Source organism: Scophthalmus maximus, chromosome 11 (genome assembly GCF_022379125.1).
Source record: "Scophthalmus maximus strain ysfricsl-2021 chromosome 11, ASM2237912v1, whole genome shotgun sequence".
Classification (NCBI taxonomy): domain Eukaryota; kingdom Metazoa; phylum Chordata; class Actinopteri; order Pleuronectiformes; family Scophthalmidae; genus Scophthalmus; species Scophthalmus maximus.
The window spans coordinates 8492147-8518892 of NC_061525.1; the positions used below are offsets into that span (position 1 = coordinate 8492147).

Here is a 26746-nt window from a genome sequence, read left to right on the forward strand (position 1 = left end):
GGAGAATACGTAAAAAGCAGCCATGAAATGGAAGCGTAGGAATTGTTCAATTATACATTCAGGACTACCAGAAGCGGCTTCTAGTTTTGGTTGATCAGTGACATATTGAACCGAGCATTATTCCTTTTTTTTTTTTTAGCTCAAACCAGCAACCTGCCTCTAAGTGTATATTTTCACAAATGTCTGTTGTTCTTACCATCAATGTGAGGCATGGTGACAGTTAGTTTGATGAGGTTGGGATGGTCTGTGTCCTCTCCTCCAGTGTACCGCAGTTTGGCAGAGAAGGGCTCGGCCCCCACTGTTCCTACAACGCGAGGCTGGCACATTCCTGCAACCATGCCGGAAAAAGGAGAAAAACATCAAACATTATGTTTCCCTAAAAATACTCCACGTGAACTTATTTGATCTTTCAGCTTTCCGTCAGAGCAAAGACAGCAAGTACTGCGGCGGGAGAGCGAAACACCGCCAGCAGCTGCTTATCGCGTTAAGCCCTTTTCCACGAGCGGGACGGAACATCTGAAGCGAGAGAATGAGCCGCACTCACCCTCGTCCATGCTGACGGACACCGTGGGGCTGAGGAGTTCCAGACCTTCATCCCCGTTGGAGTTCACGGCCCTTGCAGCACACTGGACCCTGGAACCGGCCTGGAAGTAGACTGCGTCCAAAGTGATGAGCTTGGAGGAGGTGAAGAAGGTGTCGAAGTCAACTTCCCTCATAGGGCTGGTGACGCCGTCGGGGCCAGTGGGGGCACTGACGAGCCACCGATAATGAGTCAGGGAGTTGTTGATATTCTCGTTTACACAGATGGAGCCTGTTTTGTCGTAGTCTGGGTATTTAGGGTTACAGGCCTGGAAAAAGGGGGATAAAGAAACGATAAATATGAGCGCGCTGCACCCAAAACCCACTGCAGCAGCTTAAGATAGTTCTGTTTACTACGGATGAGCTCTCAAGGCACGGGATAAGTGAGCAAATCTGTATTTACCTGTCCAGAAATGCACTCGCAAGAGAAAATCTTACATAAGTGAATCACTGGCACAGTCAATAACTGAAATGTCCATCACTGAGTATTTACGGGTCTATCAGTTGGGACGTACAGTGACACAAATGACAGGGTATCCAGACACGGGCAGAGAGTCCCTGGTCCTGTCGATGTCATCATAATGCAGCAGGGAAACCACTCTGGGCACCGAGGGAAAGGTGACATCCGCCATGCTGTTGGTCTCCTCAATATAGATTATGGCTTTGCTTATCTGTTGATCGACAAGAAGAGGTACAAGGGCGTTAATGGAGAACAAATTGCTGCGCCCTTGTAATCGGCTCGTGGGGCAGGTAGTTACACACATCATTTTCACCTTTGTTTCTGCCACCATGTTCTCATCGGGCTTCAGGTGAACGGTGAACGCCTCCCTCATTTCTCTGACACCGTCGTATAAAATCTCCACCTCCACGTAGTGCTCAGTGTCGCCCTCCTTGAACACGATTTCTGCGGAGATATTTGACAAATATTTTGTCCAGCACATTGTTGCAGTCCTGAAAGAAAAAAAGTGCCTGTCAGTTTCACTTACCCTCAGATATGGGATGGTAGTCCTCCCCAGAGGTGGCAGATCCATCCTTTGTGTGAACTCGGACAACAGAGACCTTTGATGTGTCGCCAACACGCTGCACCAGGATCTTCACCACAGACACTTGTCCACTTTCCTTTGGCTCGTTCACACTGAACTTGGTCTCGCCAAACCTAATAATCGCCTCTGAGAACGCAAGGCATATCTTATTAATCATGCTAGTAAACTGGAATATGTAACATTACAGCGCCGCATACAGTATTAATCATAAAAGACACTATGTCTGATATATCTTAAATTAAACGCATCAGAGGGGTTATGTATGTCATTATGCTGTCATTTGTACCATATGTTTGTGGATCATTTTCAGCTTCAGTTTCAACTTTTTAGTGAGGTCATGATAACATCAACCCTATTATATTATCATATTTTCTTTCTTATCTATTAAAGCTTTAGGTTGTGTCTATAGTCCGACAAAAAGATGGGGAATCATTTTCTGATCAATGTGAGCTTTACTGCATGTCTTACCCTATGATTTGTGCCCCAAAAGTTAAACCATATGTAAAAAATGTTCAGCACACGGTGGCTTTAAAAAAAGAAAACATAGCATTCCTACTGTCTGCATCGTCTTTAATCTTGATGAGCGTCTCATTCTGTCCTCCAATGGATGCTCCGAATGGCGAGTCGCTCCTGGGGCTTCCCAACACAAGACGGAGTTCTTCTTCTTCCTCGTGTTCCGTGTCATCAACAAGTGACAGCACACAAGGCTTCTCAATCTCTCCTGGGGGAAAAAAAAAAAAAAAAGCCAAAAGATTGAAGACTCGTTGGTATGCAGAGTAACACAATGTGCTAGGCTTTGTTACAACACCTGGTAGGAAGGTGATGATGGAAGCATCTGTGTTGGGCCTCTCACTGAAGTCCATCATGACCTGGGCTGTCCCCTGCCTGCTGTAACAGCGCACTGTGGACCTGTAGCTGATGTCCCCACTGCGGTAGACAGTAACTGAAATCTGCCCCGAGTCTTCATTACCCACGTACACGGCATCACGGAACTGCACCTTTGGCACTGGAACAACATTATTAAACCCATAAATCAACATCAGAAATACAGTGTAAACATCATATATCACGATCCGCAGCAGGCTCAACGCGGTAAACTTTGGATTACAACCGAGATTTTCACTCACAGTCAGAAGCAGAGTCATTGATGAGGATGGTGGCCTTGCTCGGCTCCCCCAGGATCCCGTTCATGGGCATCCGCAGCAACAGTTCAAACTTCTCCGGCCCCTCCAGCACCGGCTGGCCCAGGTCGTCCAGGATGGCAACACGAAAAGTCTGCATGGTGACCCCCGGCGCAAAGTCCAGATTCCGGCTGATCCCCACATAATCGACACCAGCTGCTCGACAACACAACACAGGTCACTCATGTTTCAAAGAACAGATATAGCTCATAGGGGACAGTGGACATGGCACAAATGGCCTACAGTACTTGATCTTGTTTCGACAGCAGTCGTTATTTCATAATTCATTTGTGAATGTCGGACGGGGGGTAAGATGAAAAGATATACCCTACATGGTGACAAAATGATGCTTTCTATCTTGTGGTTCGATAGCCGTGAACAGTTGGATTAAAGGAGCGCTGCAAGAAACTGGATATCTCCCCGAGCGCTAACAGGATATTCATTCGCCAATCTTTGAAGGGACTGGGTATTGAGAGCTCTCCCATTCGCCCGGAGGCTTTTTTCTCATGTACTTATGACCCAGTTCTGTTTGTAAGTGTGGGCCTGCATTCCGAACATGCTGCATATGATTAGACGCTAGTTAGATTAACAATTATAATGCAGGCATGAGCAGGGATGTTATGAATATGTGTAAGGTGGGGAAGATCGCCTGGGGGCAAGGAATAATAGAGGCTGCAGGGAAGGCTCGAGTTAGCAACCGGTGTGAGTGGAGTCTAAAGCACTTACTGACGTGCAGAACAATCCCTAATGCATTCCCAAAGCCCCGTCCTCACTCCGACCACCAAAGCCACGATTTCTCTCCCCCTAACCTAAAACAACGTTTACATTCCTCAGGTCAGTCACCCAACACATCCAGTGCTAACATCTCCCTGGACACCTGAGTGACAGCGTGACAACTGACGTTTATTGTTGTGAGTCTAGAACTAGAAGCCTAGGGTTGTCGGCGATTGCATGGACACGCACCCTCGGCCGAGACAGGCTCCGTCTTTCTGGAGCGCACCGTGACGGTTCCCGCTTTGGAGAGATCAGTGCCCGTCCTCCACACCTGCACCTCCACGAAGCCGTCGCTCTCGTCCACGTGGTAGTCCGTGTTGCCGAAGTAGAAGACGGGAGCTGGGGAGAGCAACAGTGGAAAGAGCGAATAAGCAGATGTAATCCATAATCATCTTTTAGCCGTTTCACACAGGATGCTTGATGTAATTGCTGAGTTCTGCACGATTAACTCTGATTACAGGAGAAATTGAGGCAATGTCTCCATCGAAAAAACACCGACAGGTAGTAATTTTCGCCCTTAAACAACACTTTCTAACTTCCTGCGAAGATGTTTCCAGGGGATTTCTACATACGCGAGTTACAATGAAAGAAAAACAGAGAAAGAAGCAACCTGACGTTTTGTTCAGGATGAGCCTGGTGGTGCTGCTCACTCTGATGGTGACGGGTCTGGGAGGCAGACAGGAGGCCTGACAGGAGGTCTGGAGGATGTAGAGCTCAGTGTGCCAGCCCAGGCCTGCCCGACTGCAATTAGTGTTTCTATGAGCCGAGATTCCACCGCCGCCGCCAAACTCACCCACTGCTATTCTATTTAACCCTTTCGGAACATGCTTCCTCCCGACAATGCACAACACGCTGCTCGTGAAATGGTTGCTCGAGGGCTCGGACCTCCCTGTGTGTTCCACTGGGAGTGAGTCACGGTCCCTTGAGAGCAACACAGGAAAATCAAACCAAAGAAGCAATTTTTACTTACATTCTCACTATTGATCCAATCCACCATTGTTATGGCTAATGGGATCGAGCCACTACTGAGCAGCAAATACGGCAACTGTGACCAAATTATGAATAAATTAAGTAAACGGCGACAGCCATGGGTAGAGTTTTGGTTTCCGTGACAACGGAACTCTGCACCTACAAAGCAGCACTTGGCTTCTCTTCACACAGCATGAGGGGGATAAAGAGAGACTGGGGACGTTGAACTGAGTGATAAATGCATTGAATGAAAACAAATACATAACACTGCAGCTGTGTGATGATCGTGTTATCTCGTGAAACTGAAATGCACGAGCAGGAAAGAAAGAGATTCCTCAACAGTGCAGCAGGCACAATTACTGATCAGGAAAAAAGATGTTTATTATTTTGCACTATGTAATCAATCTTCCAACTAATTCACGTCTCACACGATAATGCATATTTTGATACAGTCTGCTTCGTCAGTAACTGCTCTTTATTAGCAAGGTCAGACAAGATCTGAGAGAGAAACAGAATCGCTCGGCAAAGCCTTGGCATTTGTGGTTCTCACAGCAGCCATCGCTGCGGTTGAAATAATGTTACTCCTAGGTGCAAGCGAAGGACAGAAAACTTTTATGCTTTAATCTGCCCTGAAAGCCACAGTCAGGACAATGAGTGCTGCATCAAGATCAGCTTGCAGCTGCCAGGATTTCTCTCCGAAGAAAAGAAAAAGGCAAACAAAGATGGTTTTGGCTGCCTGCACCGGGTCTCTGCAGAAGGAGTAATCAGATCTACTAGCCTGAGGTTGGCAGCCAGGAACTCGGGCCCTGTTGTACTAGTCCGGTAATCAGATAAGGTCTGTGCAGCAGACAAACAGCGAAACTTCAAAGAGCTACGGCCCATTAACTGAAAGGTAAACCGCGAGCCACAGCAGCCTCCCTCGCCACGATGCACATCTAGGGTTACCCGAATGCAAGGGGAGAGGGGATCCAGATTTAGACTGAGATATTATGTAAAACTATACAAGGTGAAGAAACCTTCATTTATTGAATAAAAGACAACAACACACAATACATGACTTGTATTAATTTCGTCACATAACTTTGTCTCTAAAATAAATTGTGTGTTGAGGGATCGATAATGTAAAATTCTTGACGTTTTGATGATTGCGTGAAATAACAAATAACAAAAACAATCGAGATATATATATATATAAATATATATATATATATATATATATATATTTTTTTTTTTTTACCATTAGTCAACCTCAAGTCCTCTTCTGGGAAATTAAAACTACGAAACAAAGTCAGAAAGACACCATTCGCATTGCCATTGTGCTGTTCAATGCATTGTGCAATAGGCACAGAGAAGAAAGGCCAACAAAGGAGATATCTTTACGGCTGCATATGTGTGAACATGAAATAAAAGAAGAGGCAAAGGGAGAGACATGGGCATCCCGAAGGGAACTGTTCCGCTCCCACCGACTGCTTGATTCCACTTGAACTTAGCATGACATTCCCACAGTGCTAAGTGGCTTCTCGAAGGAGATTCAGTTGAGCCCTTGCAAACACTCTTCTGCTCTCTGTGTGCTCAACTAATTTCTCTCCGGCACTGGCAGTCAAATTCGGCAGTCAAATTCAGCTCCATATTTAATGCAGAATGATCTGCAACTTTAACCATCTACGACCATCTACTTTGAATGTTCAAAGCATTGCTCCACATTGCGTGTATTACAGTAAGACTGTTGATTAAAGTCTGCACCTTTATGCTTAAGTCCTTTGGACATCTGTTCATATCAGAACGAACGGGAATCCAGGTGAGACATAATGACAGGGTTTGGGGGTTACCCCTCGATTCATCCCCTTCCAGGATATACTGCACACGCATGTGCCCCGCCCATCTCTAAAAAAAACAGCTCATAATCATACCTTTAGGACTGGAACAAAATTTACAGGCCACTGACACAAGACTATGAATGCACGAGTCGAGTCCTGCTGTGCAAGAACTCTCATGTCTTTCAGCCCCGACCACCAGAAACATTGTTTTTGCCGGATGCAGAGTCGATATCAAACAGCAATTAACTCTGCAAGAAAGAACAAGTTTCTCCAAAACCCATCACAGGCGAAAGCCGGAGTGCTGTGTGGATGTGGCCTTTTATGTGCAGATGGTCTGCCCCTGGGAAAATAGCAGGTATTGTGAGAAAAGCAGCTGTCCCCGCATGTTACTGTAAAATGTCTGGACGGCTCGTGAACTTTACAGACTTTTAATGCTAAACTGCTACAAGAAAAGGGGTAATCATAATTCATGGCTCTGGTGGAAAAAAACAAAACACTGTCAGACTTTGCAATATGCTTGTGTGTGTGTGTGCGTGATGAGAAGGAGACAGAAAAACCAATTCTTCTGCTTCCCACAGATCGTTTTTATTGACCTTGGTTTTTTGGCTTCTGTTTATTTATTTTGACCTCTTTTTGTGTAGTTTAGCTGTTTCTGGAACTGTTCACATCTACACTATAGAGCCTACACGTCCATGTCCCTATCCCACTCCCTGTGCATTGCGGAGCATTTCCCCACTTTAGTGTAGTGGCACACAATTTCAGATTAATCTTCAATTACCGGACTTTTGGGGGTTTCAGACAAGTTGCTCTCTGTGCCCCTCACGGTAATCTAGCCTTGTGTGAGAGACCGAGTTTGCAGAGTTGTGTTTGGAGTCTATTTACCATGCAAGGGTTCACACTGCTCCCCCCTCTGCTGAACAGAAAACCTGAACAACCAGCAAGGCTCCACAGTGCAGCAGGCAGACAATGATCCCTAACCACCTTCGCACCCGTGTAGACTAACAATCGTGTTTGCTGCAGGGTCTGATCAAGCTCAATGCACAGCGGCTGGGACCTTATCCAGCATGGATCTGAGTGACTGTCTGCCAACATTGTTACTTTACTCTAGCTTGATGCTCAAAGGTGACGTGTTCTTAACATCTTGATTGATGTGATAAAGTAAGTTCTAACATACACACATACATACATAAAATTCCACTAGCAACGTGGGCTATAAAAAAGGCGATGTATATAAAGCAGTGAGCTTAAAAACTGTTTAGTAGTTAACATGTCACGGTATATAACATGGGATAGAAATTGATGAATATAAATACAAAAGTAACCGTGCACATCATCTTCTATGTTAATCCATGAAATGTGTACATGAGGTCATAAGATTACTACTACTATGGATTAACACAGGAGATTAGACTAAATCTTTATTTTAGACGCATTTAAAGTTGAAAATGTTGCTCAATTGTTGCTTTATAAAATTGTCTTGAATCTATATTCAACCTATCTTCTTTTTTTTTTTTTTCTAAATGAGTGATAGTCCCGTTCACCCAAATGTGTCAGATCAATTGCCCAAAAAATTCCCCTCACAGGCACAAATATCAGTTTCCGAGCCGTGGAAAAGTCTGGTGGTTTTCATTCCAAACAAAGCTGGTTTCAGTTTTATTGGGAAAGAAAACATGGCTTCTCTTCCATGGCACACAGACTGATTACTGCCGCAGCAAACATTACAAACTTACAAACATTCAATCATTTAAAATCACATAAATTGTCAGATTAACATCAGACCATTGACAGACCATCGCACAGGTGAGTTTTGTGCTACCCTGGTTCGCTGGTTTGTCTTGCTGACGGGCATCTTTTCAGGGATAAGGTGTGTTTCTAAGGATTGGGCACTAACAGGTGCTGACTTTTTCGTCCCATCCACTGGACAGCTAAGAGAACAAGAGGGATGACAAAGACAGATGCGATGCTCCCATTTGCCTTCCTTCCATATATATGCTGGGGTGTAGTTAGCAAAGAAAAGAGAATTACCAACCGAAGTTTAGCACCTAAGACAGATGAATCTAATGCAGCCTTTCTACTCTTCCAGACAGGAGATCGCTCCTGCTCTGCTTGCCTCAAAGCTATTTACAGTTTATTTCACCTTCAGTGCCCAAGTCATTTCATTATCGCCTCCTTCAGGGGTATATGAAGGTTTGACACTACCTTATTTCTCCCCACTCTTCGGTTCCCATTAATTCAGTGGATGCTGCAGCAACCTTAACACCTCCAGCACCTAATCCAAATTAAACTTCCGAGGTGTTGCTGCACAAACGTTGCATGCATGGCGTGTGCAACGCATTTGCGAGTATGTGTGCACGCAATCAATCTGATGTCAGGCACTCGTGTCTTTATAATAAGGAGCCACCCTGTCAGACAATGGCTCCAGGCATAGTTTCTCTCCATGTCACACACAGAATTTGAGAATAACAGTGAAAAACACTGTCGAAGGATGTATTCTGGTCCTTACACTCATGCTGTATAGGCGCGACCTTGTGAATCCCCCGCTTTCTGAAAACCGACATGTATAAGAAGACTTAGACTGACATCCAGCCCTCCCCAACAAAGACAAGGGGCAAAGAAAACATGATTACAGATAAAGCAGGAATAAACCTGAGTACAGACTGCTAACACCGCTTGTCAATCTGAGTCAAGTTAATTCTAAGGCAATGAAACCTGCTTTTTTTCTCCTGTGTCTGTGTGATAGTACATTAAGGACCTCTAATGTAGGCCCGCCAGGAAGTCTTAAATCTGGAGGGCGAAAAAACATTTCTTGGTACATTTTAGAATTAATTGACGTTTCAAGCTACAAAAATTGGATTACTCAGTCAAGTCACAGTTTATAATACTTGAGATACAACAGCACGCAGCATGACTCTCTGTAAAGCAGAGGCAATCTTAAAAATACAGTTTGCTTCCCTGAACTCTATGAAAATGCAATAATGCATGAACATGAACATCGCTGGAGGAAAAGGAGTAGGTTCTTCAACTATTAACGCTTTGCCGTTGTCCGTCTAAAACCACTTCCAAAGCAAACTTCAGTTTGTCTCATCTCATCCTCGGTGGCGTCAACTAATATCCGTGTGCTCTATTTTTTTTTCGATCTCCTTGTTTCTCAAACCCTCGTCCTAAACTTAGATGACATGCAACTGCATGTGACTGAGTCACACAGACACAGTGTAAGCTCTCTGGGCCGTTGTAAAGAGATCGGCTGTCTGTTACAGTCAGAGCCACCCATAAAGACTGTGACACTGTGTGAATAGCTGCAGCGGTAAAACACTTGTTTGTGATGCAGGTCATGAGGCCACGAGGACTGACTGTTGTACATCCCCATAAAGCGTGAGTGTCGGCAGCTGTCTCGCCGGTCTGGAGTAAACACCCAGGGGCGGCAGAGGTCAAGAGGTCCGGGGCCCGCGCTAAGGTCACACTGGACGCCGCTACAGTACAAGAACATTCGAGCCACGTAGACCTCCTCCTTCCGCGAGCGGGTCAAACTAATCCCCTTGAAGTGTGTCTGACTCGAGTTCCAAATAACCTGTTATACAGTCCGAACACTGCTGCTGCAGGAGCCTCCGAGACAAGAGCTCTTTAACTTTTCACTGTCTGCTCACAGGCAGATCGTATAGCACTGGTTTTGGTTATGTTGTTAAAAAAAAAAAAAAAAGTCAAAATACATTTCTTGGGAGGGAGAATGAAAACAAAGAATAACAACGACCGATTTTAATTAATTCTTGTGATTACTTCAGAGGTTGTCATGTTAAGGGGATGGTGCTACTAAGGACTGACATCACTGACCAGAAATCACGTTTAATTTCAGGTTAGAGTGTCATTGCTGTACAATTACATGGAGGGCTCTCCCACAACGGGAAGACAAATTCTTTGATCCGTTGGAGAAGATACTAAATAAATGCACGTGAAGCTCACCCACTTCGGTTACGTGCAGTATACCGCTCGAACCCCTGGTCTCCAGATAACAGAACACTAAATTGAATACTGCGCCTTCATCCCAGCTATCTAGCTTCCAATCCGATTCATCGGAGGAAAAAAAAAAGGGAAAACGGTTCCACTACCAGACTCTTCACGTCCAGTGATGCCTTCCTGCGATCACACAGTCTCGACTTCACAGCAGTGCTTCCGGAGATAGTCAGAGTGATAGAGGAACTGAGGAATGGGCGTCGGGTGATGGGGAACAAAGAGCCGTGAGGAAAATATGGGAGACTATCAGGCCTCCAGTCTGAGCCTGCAGATATGAGATAAAGGCTTCGCCTGAGGGAAGGAGGCTTGCACACTAAAAACGATTTCTCCCAGACACAAACACACACCGGTGTCTGTCTGCCCACCTGTCTGTACCCGTTGCAGCGTCTCTCTGCATGAATTTATGCCGCCGAAGATACTGCAAACTTTCTCAAGACTCATTTTCAGCTACTGTCAAAGTGCTGCTCCTCATACATATTGAATAAGAGGTTGCGCAAATGTTGTACCACCTCAGACTGAATCAGATTAAAGCCAAGAAACAACAACAACAATCACGAGGTTCTAATCGGAACTGAATAATATTGACAGATGAATAAGAAGAATTGCATCTCTAAATGCCACAAAGTTATTTAACAGTCAAAGCTCTGTAATTTCCTGTACCTGCACAGACTGTTTTGGACTGTGTCACATCTCATGTCACACCTAGGACTGGTGAAATGTCTTCCTACCGTCGTCTGCATCCGGAATGATTGTAATTCTGGCTGAGGGAAACTCTGAGCCCAGACGCCCCCCCATGGGCATGCTGAGGGCGACGGTGAAGCTTTCCTCGTCCTCGTACAGCGAGTCGTCGATGATCACCACCCGGCAGGGCTTCTCCACCTCCCCTTTGTCAAAACGCAGGACGCTGTGATGGTCCTCGGGCCTGGAGATGTAATCAGAGTAGGAGAGCACCCTGGTGGGGACGGTGCCCGTGGCCGAAACTGGAGTGCACAGGAAACAGAAAGCAAACTTAACGGTCCCAAATCTGCCACATGGAAAAAAATATATATATTTACACTGAAATCATTTTTTTCATGAACCATGTTTACTGTTTATGCATCACTGAATTACAGAACTCTCTTGGGATTAATTATTTTATCGACCACACTGGTTAATCACTTTCGTTTAGTGGAAACCCCCGAATCAGAACAACAACAGAGAAGAGCAACCTTCACTCTCCACGGCATTCTAACGTTTACAGACACATTTAATGAAGCATGAATCCTTATCACTGCCTTTGCACTTCCACTTGGCGTTCTACAGGCAGTATCTTATAACAAGGAAACAGCAGCCGTCGAGTCAGTGATGAAAGGCAGACCGGCTAACGGTTTCACTTTTCCTTTTCTCCCGACGCATTGATTAACTGTCGCCGTGGAAACCTACTTTTAAAGAGCGAGGAGGACGTAACTCTTTCAAACACCGTGCAGCGCAAACAAGTGCAAAAGCCATTAGTTGTGCTTTATATATATATATATATATATATTTTGGACTCCGACACACGGCGGGCAGGATGAGTGAGGAGAGGAGAGCTGCATCACCAAACACGTCGCTCCCTCAGGAGAGACTCAGAGTCACATTTCTATTACGGAAGATGCACAGCACCGCTGTCTCGACTTCCACACTGACATTTCAACACCCCGTTCCCACGTTACCTTGCTGGGTGAAGCAGATGACCATGAGCTCCTGACTGACATCCCCACTCCTCCGCACAGGGACGAGCAGCTCACCGATATCCTCCTCTATGTTGTACACAGCTGAGGGGATGAACACCGTTGATTCTGCACGCAGGAGAAATGAAACACATTAGATCATCACGGCCATGTAGTGTGTCGTATCACCAGAGTTGAATACGTTTCTGTCAAATCGTATTGGACTGTTGGTGTGGGGAAACCGCTTGTGTAATCGGAGTGAAAGAACGGAGATGAGGAAACCTCAAACTATCACGTGACATTGTTTGCATCGAACACCTTGGATGCACAGGTTTGCGGTACGGCTGTGCAGCCGGTGCACCCGTCATGTTTTGTCAAGACCCACCGTCTGCTGTTTATTTATCTGCAGCAAATATTGCTGCTCACACAATATGAGCCAGACAGACAGTGCTGGTCGTTGACCTGAGCGACCTCATCTGAGAGATGATGCTGGGCAGGAAAAAATAGTCAGGAATCCTTTAAAAAAATAAAGAAAATCACTTTGTGGCACACAAACAAAGTTTAATTCGAAAAGTCTATTGTAAATTGCAAGGATATAAAAAGGTGTGTTTTGTTCTGTTTGCAAGCAGAGACACGTGAAATCCCTTTGTCTTCTTTTTATGGAACGGTTTTACTGGCAGCTCTCCATCTCTCTCTCTCTCTCTCTCTCTCTCTAAGCTTTGTGTAGCCTTCCGAAAGAGATTGAGCTCGAAACATTTCAGCCAGGAAATCCACAGAGCTAAGACAGAGGCCTTGTATCCTCCTCAGTGAGCATCACGGTCGTCCACATTAAAAAGGTGCTGGCAAGTCAAAAGAAAATGACCTGCCGCTTTTCATCTCAAGGACCATGCGGACAATTACGAAGGACGATGTGCCCACTCTTCACTTCTTGTTTCCAGCAGCTGTTTTCGGTCTGAGCCACTTTTGTCTGCTCGAAATAATTCATTTTTTCGCAGTGTCACGGTGGCAGCCCTCGGGCTATTCCATTCTTTCTGCTCTCACGGAAAAGTGGAAAACAAAAATGCATTTTTATAAGCCTTCCGAGTTAGTTTGACCTTGACAGGCCAAAGTAAATGAAAACTCTCGAAACCATAAACAGCATAATGATACGATGCAGCCATATGGCTGTAGGAGTTCAAGGCATATAGAAACAAAATATAGCATTTCACATCTTGCAGAGAGATGGCTGCCAGTTTTGTTGATTGGCCTCCTGAGACTGATGTTTTGTGAAAACAAAACATTGAAATTAGCATAAACTGTTGACAGTAAATTCCTCCTTTTCACCCGATGAAGCCCTGTGGGATCAGGAGAAAACGCATCCTCGCTTTCTCAGCTTTCTCACAAACACATTTTTTTTCGTGCAGTGCTTCGTCCATATTTACATAATGATAATTTCACATGCAGGGAAGGTCAGCGTGGTCATCTCCACAACCTTTTGACCTCATTTATCCATTTCTGTTGAAAGAACACCAACTGCTGCCCACAAGAGCATGTTGCTCTTCACTTATTATTGAGCAATTCTCCGAATAAGGATGGGTTCGAGATGTTGTCGGCTCCTCTCAGTCTCCATGTGAATTAATGCTGTAGTTAAAATACTGTGCACTCTTCCCTCTTCTATCCGTCTCCCTGAGAAGCATTTCCCCAGTCAATCCTCACAACACGAATACAGCCGAAAATGAAAGCTGAAGGATTCCTGGACTTCAAATGAGATCTCAGCTGTGAGAAAAAGACTTTCCTTTTAAAACTCTTACCTATCATTCTGTCCCTGACAAATGCGTTGCCTTTTGTCTATGTATTGATTTTCCATGCTCTAACCCGCAGAGAAAGGGCATGTACTGTGTTATTTCATCGAAAATGTCCTGCTGTCAAACACTTCTGTAGCTCTAAGACCCAAGTGTTGTGCATAGTTAAGCAACAAAAGCCGAAAAATGTAAAATGCAAAATGCAAGGTAGACATGGCAGGTGTTTTTTCGTTTGGTTCTATTTTTCAAAAGGAAAAACTATGATCTCACTTCATCTGACCCCTATTCCAGTTTTAAACAGTGCAATTAAATGTCATCAATTTAATTCAAAGTCACTCCCTTAGAGTGAAATCGTTGCTCACCGTCGCCAGGGTCCAGGATCTCCACGGCGGCAACCTCGGGGAACTCGAGGGCCGCCATCACCGGCTCAGACAGGACGATCTGAAAGCTCTCGGACACTTCGTATTCGCTATCCGACAGGATCCGGACCCTCCAGGTGGCCGTGGTCTGGCCAGGGTTGAACTGCACCTGTTTCTGAGACTTCCCCCGGAAATCTTTGTCCTTTTCTGCAGTGCCATCCTTTGTGCCAATGCCTTGGAAAGGACATGGAGAAAACAGGTTATTATCGTAACGAAGTAACATCTGCAAAACCAAATAAATACGACACATCAGGTATATCGGTGAATGCATCACTTTTGTCTATTTTTAGCAATGGCCACCATTAACTATTGTTCTTCATCTCCTGTAAATGCCAGGCCCTAGTTGGTCTAACCCGTCAATATCTGCCCATCTTTCGGGATTCAGTTGCCAATACGCAGCGTTTGAAGCGGCCATGGTGGGAATAAAGCCAATTATCCCTCAAGCCTGGTTTCACCAGACGTGGTTGGAGGGTGACTTGTGTTGTCTGACCTTCAGCATGTGAGCTGTTTGATGGGGCTTACAGTCACTGCAGCAGTGACACTGGCAGGATTCCTGTTGAGAAGGAGCACTGAAGCCAGTGAAATGTCACAAAGCCTCTCCATTGTTTTTGCTAACTGGTCGCACAACACACAGCAGGGGGGTCTGGCAGTAAAAACAAAGAACATGGCTACACAGCCCACGTCAATACAGCGGGCTGCCACAAATGTAAAAAAAAAAAAAAATACGAGAAATTCAGTGATAAATGGAGCACTGGAGTAACGGCAACTGTTGTTTTAATGCCGTTTGTTCACAAGTGAGGGAGAAAGAAGGAGAAGATAAAAAGCTGTAATATAATTTCAGGAATACACACAAGATCTTCAAAAGACCCTGGAGAAAATCATTATTCTATTCTTTAATGAAAATAAAAAGTGGGCTTTGATATGCTAGTATAGGCAGAAGGGAAAGGCCGCGGCACATATGTGCTGAGATGAAATGGTCAAACTCAATGGAGCTCGAAAAAACCAGCAGTCTTCAAAGAGCTGCTGGGAGAAGGGAGATTAGGATTTTTCTCCCAACTCCATCTCCTGCACGGAGCTCGGATTGGACGGCCCAGATCACAGGAGTCACTCTGAGGCGTTGTGGCGAGGTGCGCTCGCCGTCGCCTCCGAAAGCGGTGCCATCTGCACTGACCAGTGAACCAATAGTCCACCAGTGGGCTCCTGTGTTCCGTGTTCCCTCAGGCAGGACTTTGGAAACCAAGAGGTACCCCAGTGTCTGTGAGAAGGCACTGGCCTGGGATCAGTCATGATCTCATCGCAACCCTGAGGCAGATGGCTGGCTTGAATTGTCAGGCTGCTCTGGTGGCCTATTTATGCTGGTTAATCAAAATGGTTTGCTTCTTCTGCTCTGCGAATCCTCGTTGCAGCAGACTGAGAGGGACACTCACGGTAATGAGGTATTGAATGCCCTTTCATTTCATTTCAACGACGAATGCCATCTTATACTGAGACAAGATATTGCTTGTTAGATTTGGACCTGCATAGAAGAATGCCGCAGAGATGTATTTGAAGAAAGAATGAAAAATAATTTCTCTTCCTCTTTACATATTGAAGCCTCCATGCAGTCGTGTTGCCTTCTGGATATATAAGACACAGACTAAACATGGCAGAAAAGTGCAAAGGGTAAGAGAAGCCAAGTACAAATAGACATGAATGTAATAACACATCAGAAATGGTTTCTGTTTAATCCTTTGCAAGTGCAAAAACACACTCTTTTTTCTTGGCTAGAAATTTGAGAAGAAATGTTTCCAAAGCTATTTGACAAAAACAAGAACGGAGTGGTGTATGATCAAAGAATTACTGCCTGAGCACATAAACGTGTACTCGCTTACAGTAATGTGAAATGGACAACGTAAACGGTTTCACCCCTTTAGAAAAGGGAAAGTTTATTGCTTTGGTACTTTGAGGGCATTGTCAAAACAAAATGTTCTGCCTTGAAAAATAAACTACACCTTTCTTTGTGCACTTTCCATCCTCCCTCGTCCACTATCATCCCCCTTCATGCTGCCTCAATCATAAGAAAGCTGTACTGCGGAAAACCTCTCATTTGGATTTAAAAGGATACCATTTTGCAATTTTGGCCATTAGGAAAAAGCAAGACATATTTTTTTTCACTGGGCAATAGAACGTTGAAAGTTCAAAGCAGTGCTACTTTAATTTATAATGCAATCATTAATAAAATAGCAGCAATGCTTCAGAAAATCTAAACAAGGGGGAATTATTTGAGAGATATACTGTTTTGCTATTTAATATTCATTTGCAAGAAGATCACTGTGGGGTCATCACACAGGCATTAGGTTTTGTTTTTTTCATATTGTGTTTCTTTTGTTCTTGCACCTCATCAACATGTACAGCAAAACAAGTCCATTCTTGTTTTCACAGATAGTTTACTTTAAATGTGAATTATCTTCAGCTTTATCTGCCTGCAGTGACGAATATGATGATCTGCCTCAACATGTGTATTTTTTTTTCCTTCCACTGAGTCGCAGAGTAGATATACTGTGCAGTGTGGGGCGCTATAAAGGTCAACTAAGAGATGTTTCATTCGCCCGACGCCCTGGAGCATATGAAGTTAGAGGCGACAATACAGTAAATGTTCTATGGGATTTGACCTTTAAAATGAGTCAAATTTAACCGCACCTCATCTACATAGACAGAATAAATGACAGCACAAAAAAAAGGAGGCAATTTGTAGTAGTAAAAATTCCTTCCACTCACAAACAGCAGTTTGTTCATTTAGTTCCAGCCAATTAAAATTACCTTCACTAACATTGGAGTGGCGTCTTTCCATGGCCGCCAAGCCTCAGGTGACCTTTGTCTTGTGCACATGCAGTCCCCGAGGGATTGTCTGTGCTATAGTGCGGCTGGAATGTAAACACTGGCAAGAAGGGAGGGGTGAAAGGTCGCGACCCCTGTCGCCCTAACGGGCGTCTGGGCCAGCCTCATAATTGTGCTGAAATATATCAGAGTGTGGCGTATGTAGTTGTGTCCGTGCGCTGTGGGGGCTCGTCTATCAGTATGTCGGCCTCTGGCATTGAGTTTGAAAGACAGGGAGGAATACCAAATAACATCCTCTGACAAGGAGTGTGTTTTTCATCTTCTATCTCTGTTTCTATCTATCTCTGTATCTGTCTGAAATGGAGCTATCAGGGTTAAGTGAAAAAGGAATCAGCAGATTCAGTGAAATTTTAGCATTAAGTTAGTCTAAGAGCAGCAACGAGTGAGTAGTAAATGGTAAATGGACTGTATTTATATAGCGCTTTTCTGGTCATATAGACAACTCAAAGCACTTTCCAGGAAAGTAACATTCACCCATTAACACACATTCACACTGCGCTGCTATTCACTGCGCTTTTTTCTTCTATCATCCATACACATTCATACACTGCCGGAAGACTCACCAGAGGCAATTTAGGGTTAAGTGTCTTGGACTGGCAAAAGCTGGGACACAACAGCCCTATAGAATGAATCGATCCATGGTGGTGTGGGTCCAGGAATATGTGAAGTATTTCACTACAACTCATATCAATCTATTTCACTATTTTTTTCTATTTGTTATAAAATCAACATCTTGGAATACATTCAAATGGTGCATGCTCTCAAGAGACTCTAACCTTGGATGGAATCCTAATCACAAGTGACTTTTTTTGTGTCCGCTTACCAACGAATGAAGTTTCGCCCAGGTAGCCCCGACGCTTCAACACCACCTCCAGGAACTTGACCTCTTCATCCACCACGTAGCTTTCCTTCTCCAAAGAGATCCACGCCCAATTCAGCCGGAACTGCTGGTTCTTCAGTTTGTTCCCTCCTGCAGACAAAAAAACAATTAGTGAAGTAAAACTATACTTTAAATGTCTCCCTTGAACTCATCATACCGGAACAGAAAGCAAAGACCAAAACTCAAATAAAATAGTCCCTTTTTAACATGATTCCTTGGACACCTGCAGGGTATCCTTGACTTCACTCGGTGGGAGGTATGTGGGGTGTACAGCCCTTATGTAAAATAAATAGGGTTTGTGCATTCTCACTGCCTAATTTCCAATTAAGATAAAAGGTGTCTGTTCCCTGTCTGAACTGGGGTTTCTGTTTTTATCCCTGCTTTTTGAAGTTGGATTCAAAGGCAGAAGCTAAAGTCCTAGAGGGCATTACTGATACCATTTGACCATAAAGACTCAGAGCAGACACACACACACACACACACACACACACACACACACACACACACACACACAGACATCAGACACTCACACACACACACACACAGGCATCAAACACACACATATTCAAACAAAGCAATGTGCACACACTGACTCACATAACTCAAATCACGGCTTTATGTTGTAATTTTTCTAGAGCAGTCAAAATAATGATTCGCTCATGACGACAGAAAATCCAAGAAGGAAAATAACCCAGAAATCTGCGAGAGCAGGGGCTGAAGAAGACAACCCGCTAACTGACCTTGGCAAGAACTTGACAGAAAATCAGATAATCAGCACTTGACACATTTAGACATAAGCTTCGGGACAACTACTCCGAATATGCAGCTGCAGGTGGTCAAAGATAACATCTCCCAGAGGCCTGAGGACACATCAAGGCCATGTGCAGTGCTTGGCAGAAGTGAGGCCGGGACCTGGCATTGACCGGTATCTCTTGAAAGAAAAGGCTGAGTCGGTCAAGTGAAGCAAAGCTGCAGGACACAACCCAAAGTCTGCTGTGCATCAATACCCCAATGGCAAAGGGGACTAATTCAAGCGCAACATCTGATCTGAAACCCCACCAGGCAAATACGGCTACAGAAAACAATGTGAAAGGACACAAACCACACTTGAAGTGGTCAAAGTCGAGCAACAAACATGAGTCGACAACAATCAATACGGTTCCAAAGTAAAATTCTGGGGGGCCTCAGCTCAGACAATGCTCGGAAGATCAGTAAGTTGATCCAAAGCTATGTGGTAGAAAGGATTGTTAAAAAGACATAAACAACACCTCCTCTAAAGTATGGAAGGCAACACATCTTGTCAGGGAGGGAAGAGCCTTGAAGAAAGGGGGGAGGAAGGCATCCCAGGAGGAGAGAGTGGGTATCAAACCTCCTACAAAAAAGATATAAAAGATTGCCTGGCAACACTGCAGAGGACAAAAAAACCCCTCTCAAAATTCAACACAAGAAGAAGGAGAGGGAACAAACATCTTTCTACTGAGATTCCTTTAGACTTTTCAAAAGACAAAAATCTGGATAACTTACAATGCCAAAGATGGACCTGGAAGACTACCTGAAAACCTCAAACACACACACACACACACACACACACACCAATGACGAGAGACAGGAACACAGTCATACCTCCAGATGTTACTGCCACAAATTCTGTTGATTAGTGCCAAATCAGGCTCTTGAATGTTGGTCGAAATATGTTTTTTTCAACACACAAGCAAGATATATTGCACCAGATTCAAGCTTCCGAAAAAATATGAAGGAAGAGAGATCTGCACGTCTTCTTGCTTGACCTACAAAATGCTTTTGGATCTATTGCACATTCCCCTCCTCCGGTACGGACTTTGATTTCGTCCACGTGCCATCGACCACGACTACCACCTCTCATGACATCAAGGGAGCGCTAATTATTGTAGGGGATAGTAACAACAAGTCTTGGGAGCTTGACTGGTTCTTAAATAAATCAGCATGCATCCACCAGACTGCACAGCGAGAGTCGCTTTCCTGCTGCTACTGGATAAGGATGTTGAGAGCCAGATGACATGACCATTAAACATCTGGCGGTCCTGAAAGTGGAGCATATACCAGTGAAATTGCCCGGAAGGTTGCAGGGGCAATGTTCTGAGGTTTAGGAGCGCCACTGTTGTTTGTGTCAGGCACAACTGAGAGTCTGGTCCGACCCACCCCAGTTGTTAGGGTCAGTAAATCTGTCTAGCCATTTCCTTCCTCGGTGGGTACGGTGAGACCTACACACATTCACCCTGGGTGTTTTATTATGTGTGAGGGCGCATGCATTTATGAGTTTGTGTTTCTGTGTGTGCGCGTGTGAAATGTTCTCTGCACCTGCTCAGAGCTCTTTCCTTTGGTCTAAAATTGTGTATATTTCCACAAATGGAGTAAAAATCGATCCTAGTGCCCGTTGTATTTTTAAATTTTTTAAACAATATGCCGCCATAACTGAGATAAGTCTGCATGATACACGAGGACAACCAAGAGCAAAAAGTGATTCTTTTTTTCTCACGCCTCGTACAAAACCAACAATTAATTTGAATCATTTAGTTCAATAGGATTCATTAATTGATAATGATCACATAGATACTTGGATGTTTTCTACTAGACAGAGGACTTTATGTTGTGGAGACACATGTCTTTCCCTAGTCATTCTTTGCAGTTCTGGTCACCCACACTAGAGAGAGGAGAGAGGAAGAATACAACAAAAGAGGTGTTCAAGTTCCGACGCAGTTCAGAGAATCGGTGATGTCAACGCTTTGTCGTAATTAGAACAAATCGCTGAGGACATTCCAAAGGTTGAGCCGAAACGGGATTAAACCGTTCTATATTCTTTCTCCTGCAAAATTAACACAAAGGTTGAATCATTTAGATGTATAGATTTCATGTGAATGTCACAAACAGAGTTTATTTCTGTTTGAAAATCAGAGAGGCCTCTTTTCATAAGTTTTTTCTACAACTTCATAAATAACCTGACCTTGTCACAACCCAAAGGATGTCGAATTCAAACTATGAGATGAATTGGATTGAATATTTCCTTTCACAAATTTTTAAGTCTATTCAATTTTGTGTTTGACCAGTCAAACTCACTTACAGTATGAAATGATCATGAGGTGCAAGATAATAAAACCTCAATTTAAGTGGGAAAAGGTGATATTATAAAATAACGAGCAAGCCTAATCTCTGTGATGCTTTTTGGAAAGCTAAAAGGAAATAGAATCTAAAACCTAATATTATTATTTTTTTTTGCACATGTGAAAGATGACTCACTGTCACATCAAGTGGTAATAGAGACTCAAAGGACTTTCATGAAAATAGCTCAAGAGGTGGATTTAATAAGTCATACATTCTTGAGGTCTACCACAGTGTAGTGTTTTCGCTTCCTGTGTGTTCCACATCAGTCTCCTGCAGACAGGCGACCTGTGTATGACAGGACCCCCCTCCCTACTCCATTTGGATTAAAGCCAGCGTCATGGCACGCATGCCACCGGTAAACACTGCATGTGTGATCCCTGAGTCGTGAAGGAGCCTGTCCTCCACTGAGGTAAAGGAAACAGAGAAGGTCTTTGCAATTTATTTGACTTCACACGTTGGCACAGACTTTGCAAAAATCACAGCACGGCGGATACTCTTGATCCCAAACATAATTCTAGAAAATGAACCAAATAGATCTCATGCGTCCCGGGCACAGACGTCCCAGGATTGTTTATTGGCAGTATTTATGTCAAGTACCTCTTACATTTTAATAACAACGGTAAAATGTGACATTGCAAAATTCTCCACATGACACCGAAGAAACATTAAACTGAGCCTCGCAGAGGCTGGGGTCCTTTTGGAGATGAATCACGTCAAATGCCAGTTTGTCTTCAACAGTATTCACAAAGTGTCTCTATCAATTATTCATTTTTCATATCAGCAAAGTCTGAGGGCCGATACGGCAAGGATACATCCCACAGCTTTGGTTTCAAACCCCAGATAAAAAAAAAAAAAATCATCTAGTATTCACTGTTTACACAACAGGACATACGGTTACACCATCACTTGAGCAAATATTGAGTTTAGAAGTCCCGGCAAAGCTGCAGTGTGGCGTTCAGGGAGCTGGGGAGTAGAGGTGCTCGTTTCCGGAGGACCACTTCACTCCCCCAGATTTCTTTCTAATTAAGATAAGCAGGGGTTGGAGAATAAGTCCACTTCAAAGAGGCCCCAAGGAAAACACCAGAGTTAATCTTTAACCAGGACTCACGGCACTGAGAAGGAATTTAGTGAACAATATCAGTATCTCTCATGTGCGGTTGGTTGCACTCCTGTGCAGTTCAGTGTAGACGCGTACATTAAACACTAGGATTTCCACATTTGCTGCTCATACATGTACATGGAATCAATATTTTTATTTTGTTATTTATATTTATAGACTGCATGAATTAATATTCTCATTGAAACTCATGATCAACAAATCCCAGTGCTTGTCATCTTAATTCTCTAACGGAATTAAATGACTGTCTGTCTGCACCCTTCTCTTTTCTAGTAAGCTCTGAATAACAGTGTCAAAAAGTGTCAGCCTCTACAGTTTGAACCACTTATCCATAACCGGCCTCGTACATTAACCTTTTCGCAAAAAAAACAAAAAAAAAACCCTTGTACAGTTCAAGTAGCAAACACAAGTTCTCTGCAGTCACATACTGGATGTGTGATGAAGGACAGAATCCCTTTGAGAGAGGCCAAAAAATGTGCGAGGCTGTGGACTGTGCCAACTTAGTGCCCTCGTCTCCTCCCGGCATACATGTTGCAGACAGCCCTTATTTGGTCACCTCCTAGCATTGTGGGGGCCACGGTGCCCCGCGGACCCTCATCTGTTCATTCAGCCAGGCAGACAGACAGGCGGGCCTTTGCCCACAGCGCCAGCACCGCACTGATTAGTCGGGATAATTTGAGACTGGTCAGTGAATCCTGTTCAATGGACACAATACGGCTAAAAATACTGAATGATCATATACAGCAAATGGACAAACTCTGCAACATTATAATGTCACACACCACACCATAGAGACGGATGAACAACTGTGCACAGGGCCAGTGCAGTGATTTGAGTTTAGTGTGACCTCCCTTCAGATGCATTAAAACAGATCCCACTGGAAGATAAAACCAAGGGAACCATGTTAGTGTATTGTCAATTCAAAAATCAACGCGTGCAAACTGAATTAAGTCATGTACATTTATTGCAAAATCCTGGTCAATTTTCATATTGTATCCACATTTGAGAACTGTATTCTCAACAGCACAACTCTTTATGGTTAGAACTGAAGAAACTGGAAGCCTACACTGCAAAGATTTAGCTATCAAAAAAAGATAATGAAAAACGCATATTACTTGAAACAAAACAAAATCTCGCTTGCCAAAAGTTTTGTTGTTTTTTGAGAGCTGAGTTTGCAGTAACTTCATGGTAATGGAAGCCATGTTATTTAGGACACGCCGTGAGATTTCCTCTCACAGAAACTTCAAGCCCCTCAAGAACTAAGGCTATAAAGAGTATGAAAAAGCTTCTTTACAGCTTCATATTTCTTATTCATCCAAGGATTGCCTTAAATGATAGTCATTTTAGCTTCGTTGAAAATGCAAGTTATAGCAAAAATCAGTCAGGAAATGATAAGGAATGACTTCTGTGATGATCACAACTCATAATAACTAAACTCCATGAGTTGTCTTTAAGCTTCTTAATGTACCAGACCAGACCAGCATACTTCTCACCTCTCCAATTAAGGAAAAAGGGGGATATGATAATCCTGTTGAAGGAAAGAAAGCACATAGCAGAGCAGAGAGCGCGATATGGTCTAATCACCCTAAGCCCTGTATCAGCAGTAACGGGTGGGGAGTTGGCCATGGCTTGAAAGATTTAGAACTGTTTAGATTTCACAGGCACCAGAACCCCTCCTTTTCTTTTTAAAGCAGGGCCTTTCAGGGAACGGGTCTGCTGTAAATCTGGCCGCTCGGCAGGGTCCATTCTGGCTGCTGTCGCCTCTGCGTCCTCTCTGACACAGTGCTCGCTCTGAGGCGATATTTGAGGGGCCTGGCAGAAAAGGCCAAAGGCGCTTCCAGACAAAAGTGCTGGGTCAGAGAGCCATGCGAGGCTTAAAGCAGGAAAGGCTTTGCTCTCAGCAGGTAAAGTTCTTTGAGATTAACATCTGAACCACCACCATAGACGTGATTTAACTCTGTGCTCTTTCCGAATTCGGAATACAATGGCTGGAATTACTTTTGTCCTAAATTTCCAATGACCGCATCATGAATAAATTTGCTGAAGGCGTTTAGAAAGTGTTGAGAAGTGCGACGCAGTGACCTACAGATACTTACTTTTGACGCCTATGATTTCCTGTCCATTTCAAAGGGAACACATAGTTCACATGTTTTATATGAAGGAAGGAAAAATTATATTCAGGCTTTCTGGAGCCTATCTTCCCCACTTTATGGTTGCAGTTAATAAGACACATTCATTATTATATTTGTCCCTTTGTTCAGCCTTATGCAAGCAAAACCCGACACACACTCTCAGATTAGCACAGAAATGAAATAGCTCACGAGAACAAGAACATACCGTTTTTTTTTGTTTTTTTTAAATGCAGCACTTTAACAATATCCACAGAAAGGCATTCAAGGTAAAGCACTTAACTTAATAGTCTAAATGTGCCTTCTATAAATCAGAAAAAGTCCTTCAGTGCTCACAACCTCACGCTGTCCTGCACACTCTCTGATCTTGGTTCCAATTTGCAGCAGAAAGTGGTTGTGCAAAGTGCTCTGCAACTTTCCTACCAGGGCCACAAAGTAGGAGGCCCCCGGTCTGTGTGGAAGAGCAGGGAGGGATTCCCAGGGCTCTTATTTCAGATGGGGCTCCTTTATTTGCGGCCCAGGACACAAATGTGGCAGAGGAAAATACTGTACAATGCGACTGTTAGGAAAGGTCACTCCCGTCCGGCGAGTCTGCTTCACGCTCCAGCGTCCTCACACACTGCCACAAATGATGTCATTTGTCATCTGCTACAGAAAACACACACAAAAACCCGCTCGCACTTTGGCCGGAGAGATTACATTGCTTCATTTTTGTTGAGCAACACTCAAAATGAATACGTCAAGAAATATGAATAAACAAGGGCTTGTGGGAAAAAAACACAGCAAGTGGCAGACAAATCATCTCAATACAGTGGGTCTTGGGCTTTTTGCTATGGTCACTATGTCTCCATCTCCGAAAAAATGACTGCAATCACATACGCACACACAAGCATGTGTTTTTAAGTATAATCCCATTAGCCCCGCCTGTAAACATTGGTGGAAACAGAAATCTTTCCAAACACCTCAGGATAAGCAAGCGGCCATCTCTAAAATGCACAGCCCTGCAGGAGAACTGCTCTGTAGCAGGTTGCCGGATCCCGACCAGGGGCACAGGGTGTTCTGCCAAGCACCCAAGGTCAGGACTTATCCCCGATCATGGCTACATCATTAGGGCTGGGAAAGAGACTGTTCAGAGTTGGATGGGCACAAGTTATTCAGAAGGATCTTAAGCTACAATTATTAACAATCACGATTTGTGTTAACTCCCTTTGGAGAAAGCCTATAATGAACATCTAAGACTCATGGTGCACGGTTCTAAATCATTTTTTGAAGTAAAAGTCTCATATTCAGACTTCAAGGGATCTTTTGTTTTCCGACCTTGCTTGGAAAGAAGACGTGTGCTGCACCTGAAAACTAAAACAAGAAAGATGAAAAGTAATGCTCTTGTATCTCTGTACGGATAAATAAATAAATCAATCACTCAATTCACTGACCTTGAGTTTTGGAACCGATCCAAAAGATGTATAAAAATTGGTTGCTGAGGGCTTTGCCTGAATCGATTGTGTAGGTGAGGTCAGACAATGTAAGCCTTGACTGCCCTTGAATGGCATTCCTGTCTGTCAAAGAGGACGCAGCCTCGAGTGTCTTAATTATCAGTCAGCCACACGGTTTAGAGAGCAGAAGCCCGAACTCCCAATAGCGGAAGGGAAACAACAACAAAAGGCTGAATTGGCAGCTGCGGGGCTTTCTTCAGCACTCGCATATAAAAGTCACTGATTTCAAATCGCGAGTTTCTCTCTGGTCAGTTACTGACGTGACTTCGGCAATCCTCTGTGAACCACCGACGAAGATAAACGAAGGTAAACGATAAATAAAAGACGCAGGAGGTGCGATGCTGCAAAATAAATCTACCAATATGGAAGTGTTATAAATGAACTGTAAAAGCACCGCGTGCCACTGACTTTATCTTGGGAAACAAAGAAACATTTTCGAAGTCGCGGCCGGCACTAACTCAAGACATGAGCTCACCGAGACAAAGATCTTTCTCCATGTCAGGTACTGAAACGCGTACATCATTGACTGTACGTCATCATTGAAAGAACAGAGGCATTGAAATAACAAGGAGATACAAGAGGAAGTGCGAAAAAACGTGTGATTAAAACAAAGCGACATATGGATGCAGGATGAATGGACCTGACAAAGAGAGGGGGCGTGCTTTTTCTTGACCACTGAATGCATCGTGTTTGCTCTCCTGTCAGACCGAATAATGGTGGACTGTTTGCTGAAAGCAGCAGTGTGAGGCCTTAGAATATAAAACCCCATCCCAGTCCCACAGACTCATGAGCTCCATACTAATGGCGCTGGCTGTTCTCGGGGCTGGTTTCATTTCTAACAACATGTTTCAGC

At 44.0% G+C, this 26746-nt stretch overlaps 1 protein-coding gene across 1 annotated transcript in view; it reads right to left on the reverse strand.

Annotated features, from left to right (window-relative positions):
- The window catches only part of frem2b (FRAS1 related extracellular matrix 2b), a 51186-nt gene that overhangs the window by 9041 nt on the left and 15399 nt on the right, over positions 1–26746 (reverse strand). Inside the window, exons 3-15 of the mRNA XM_035623085.2 lie at positions 17960–18106; positions 14203–14433; positions 12063–12188; positions 11100–11351; positions 3767–3916; positions 2750–2959; positions 2431–2628; positions 2179–2343; positions 1566–1748; positions 1353–1483; positions 1095–1250; positions 545–848; positions 197–328 (exon numbers count right to left, since the gene is read on the reverse strand). Coding sequence (XP_035478978.2) covers positions 197–328; positions 545–848; positions 1095–1250; positions 1353–1483; positions 1566–1748; positions 2179–2343; positions 2431–2628; positions 2750–2959; positions 3767–3916; positions 11100–11351; positions 12063–12188; positions 14203–14433; positions 17960–18106 — 2385 coding nt within the window. The remainder of the gene's footprint in view (positions 1–196; positions 329–544; positions 849–1094; positions 1251–1352; positions 1484–1565; positions 1749–2178; positions 2344–2430; positions 2629–2749; positions 2960–3766; positions 3917–11099; positions 11352–12062; positions 12189–14202; positions 14434–17959; positions 18107–26746) is intronic.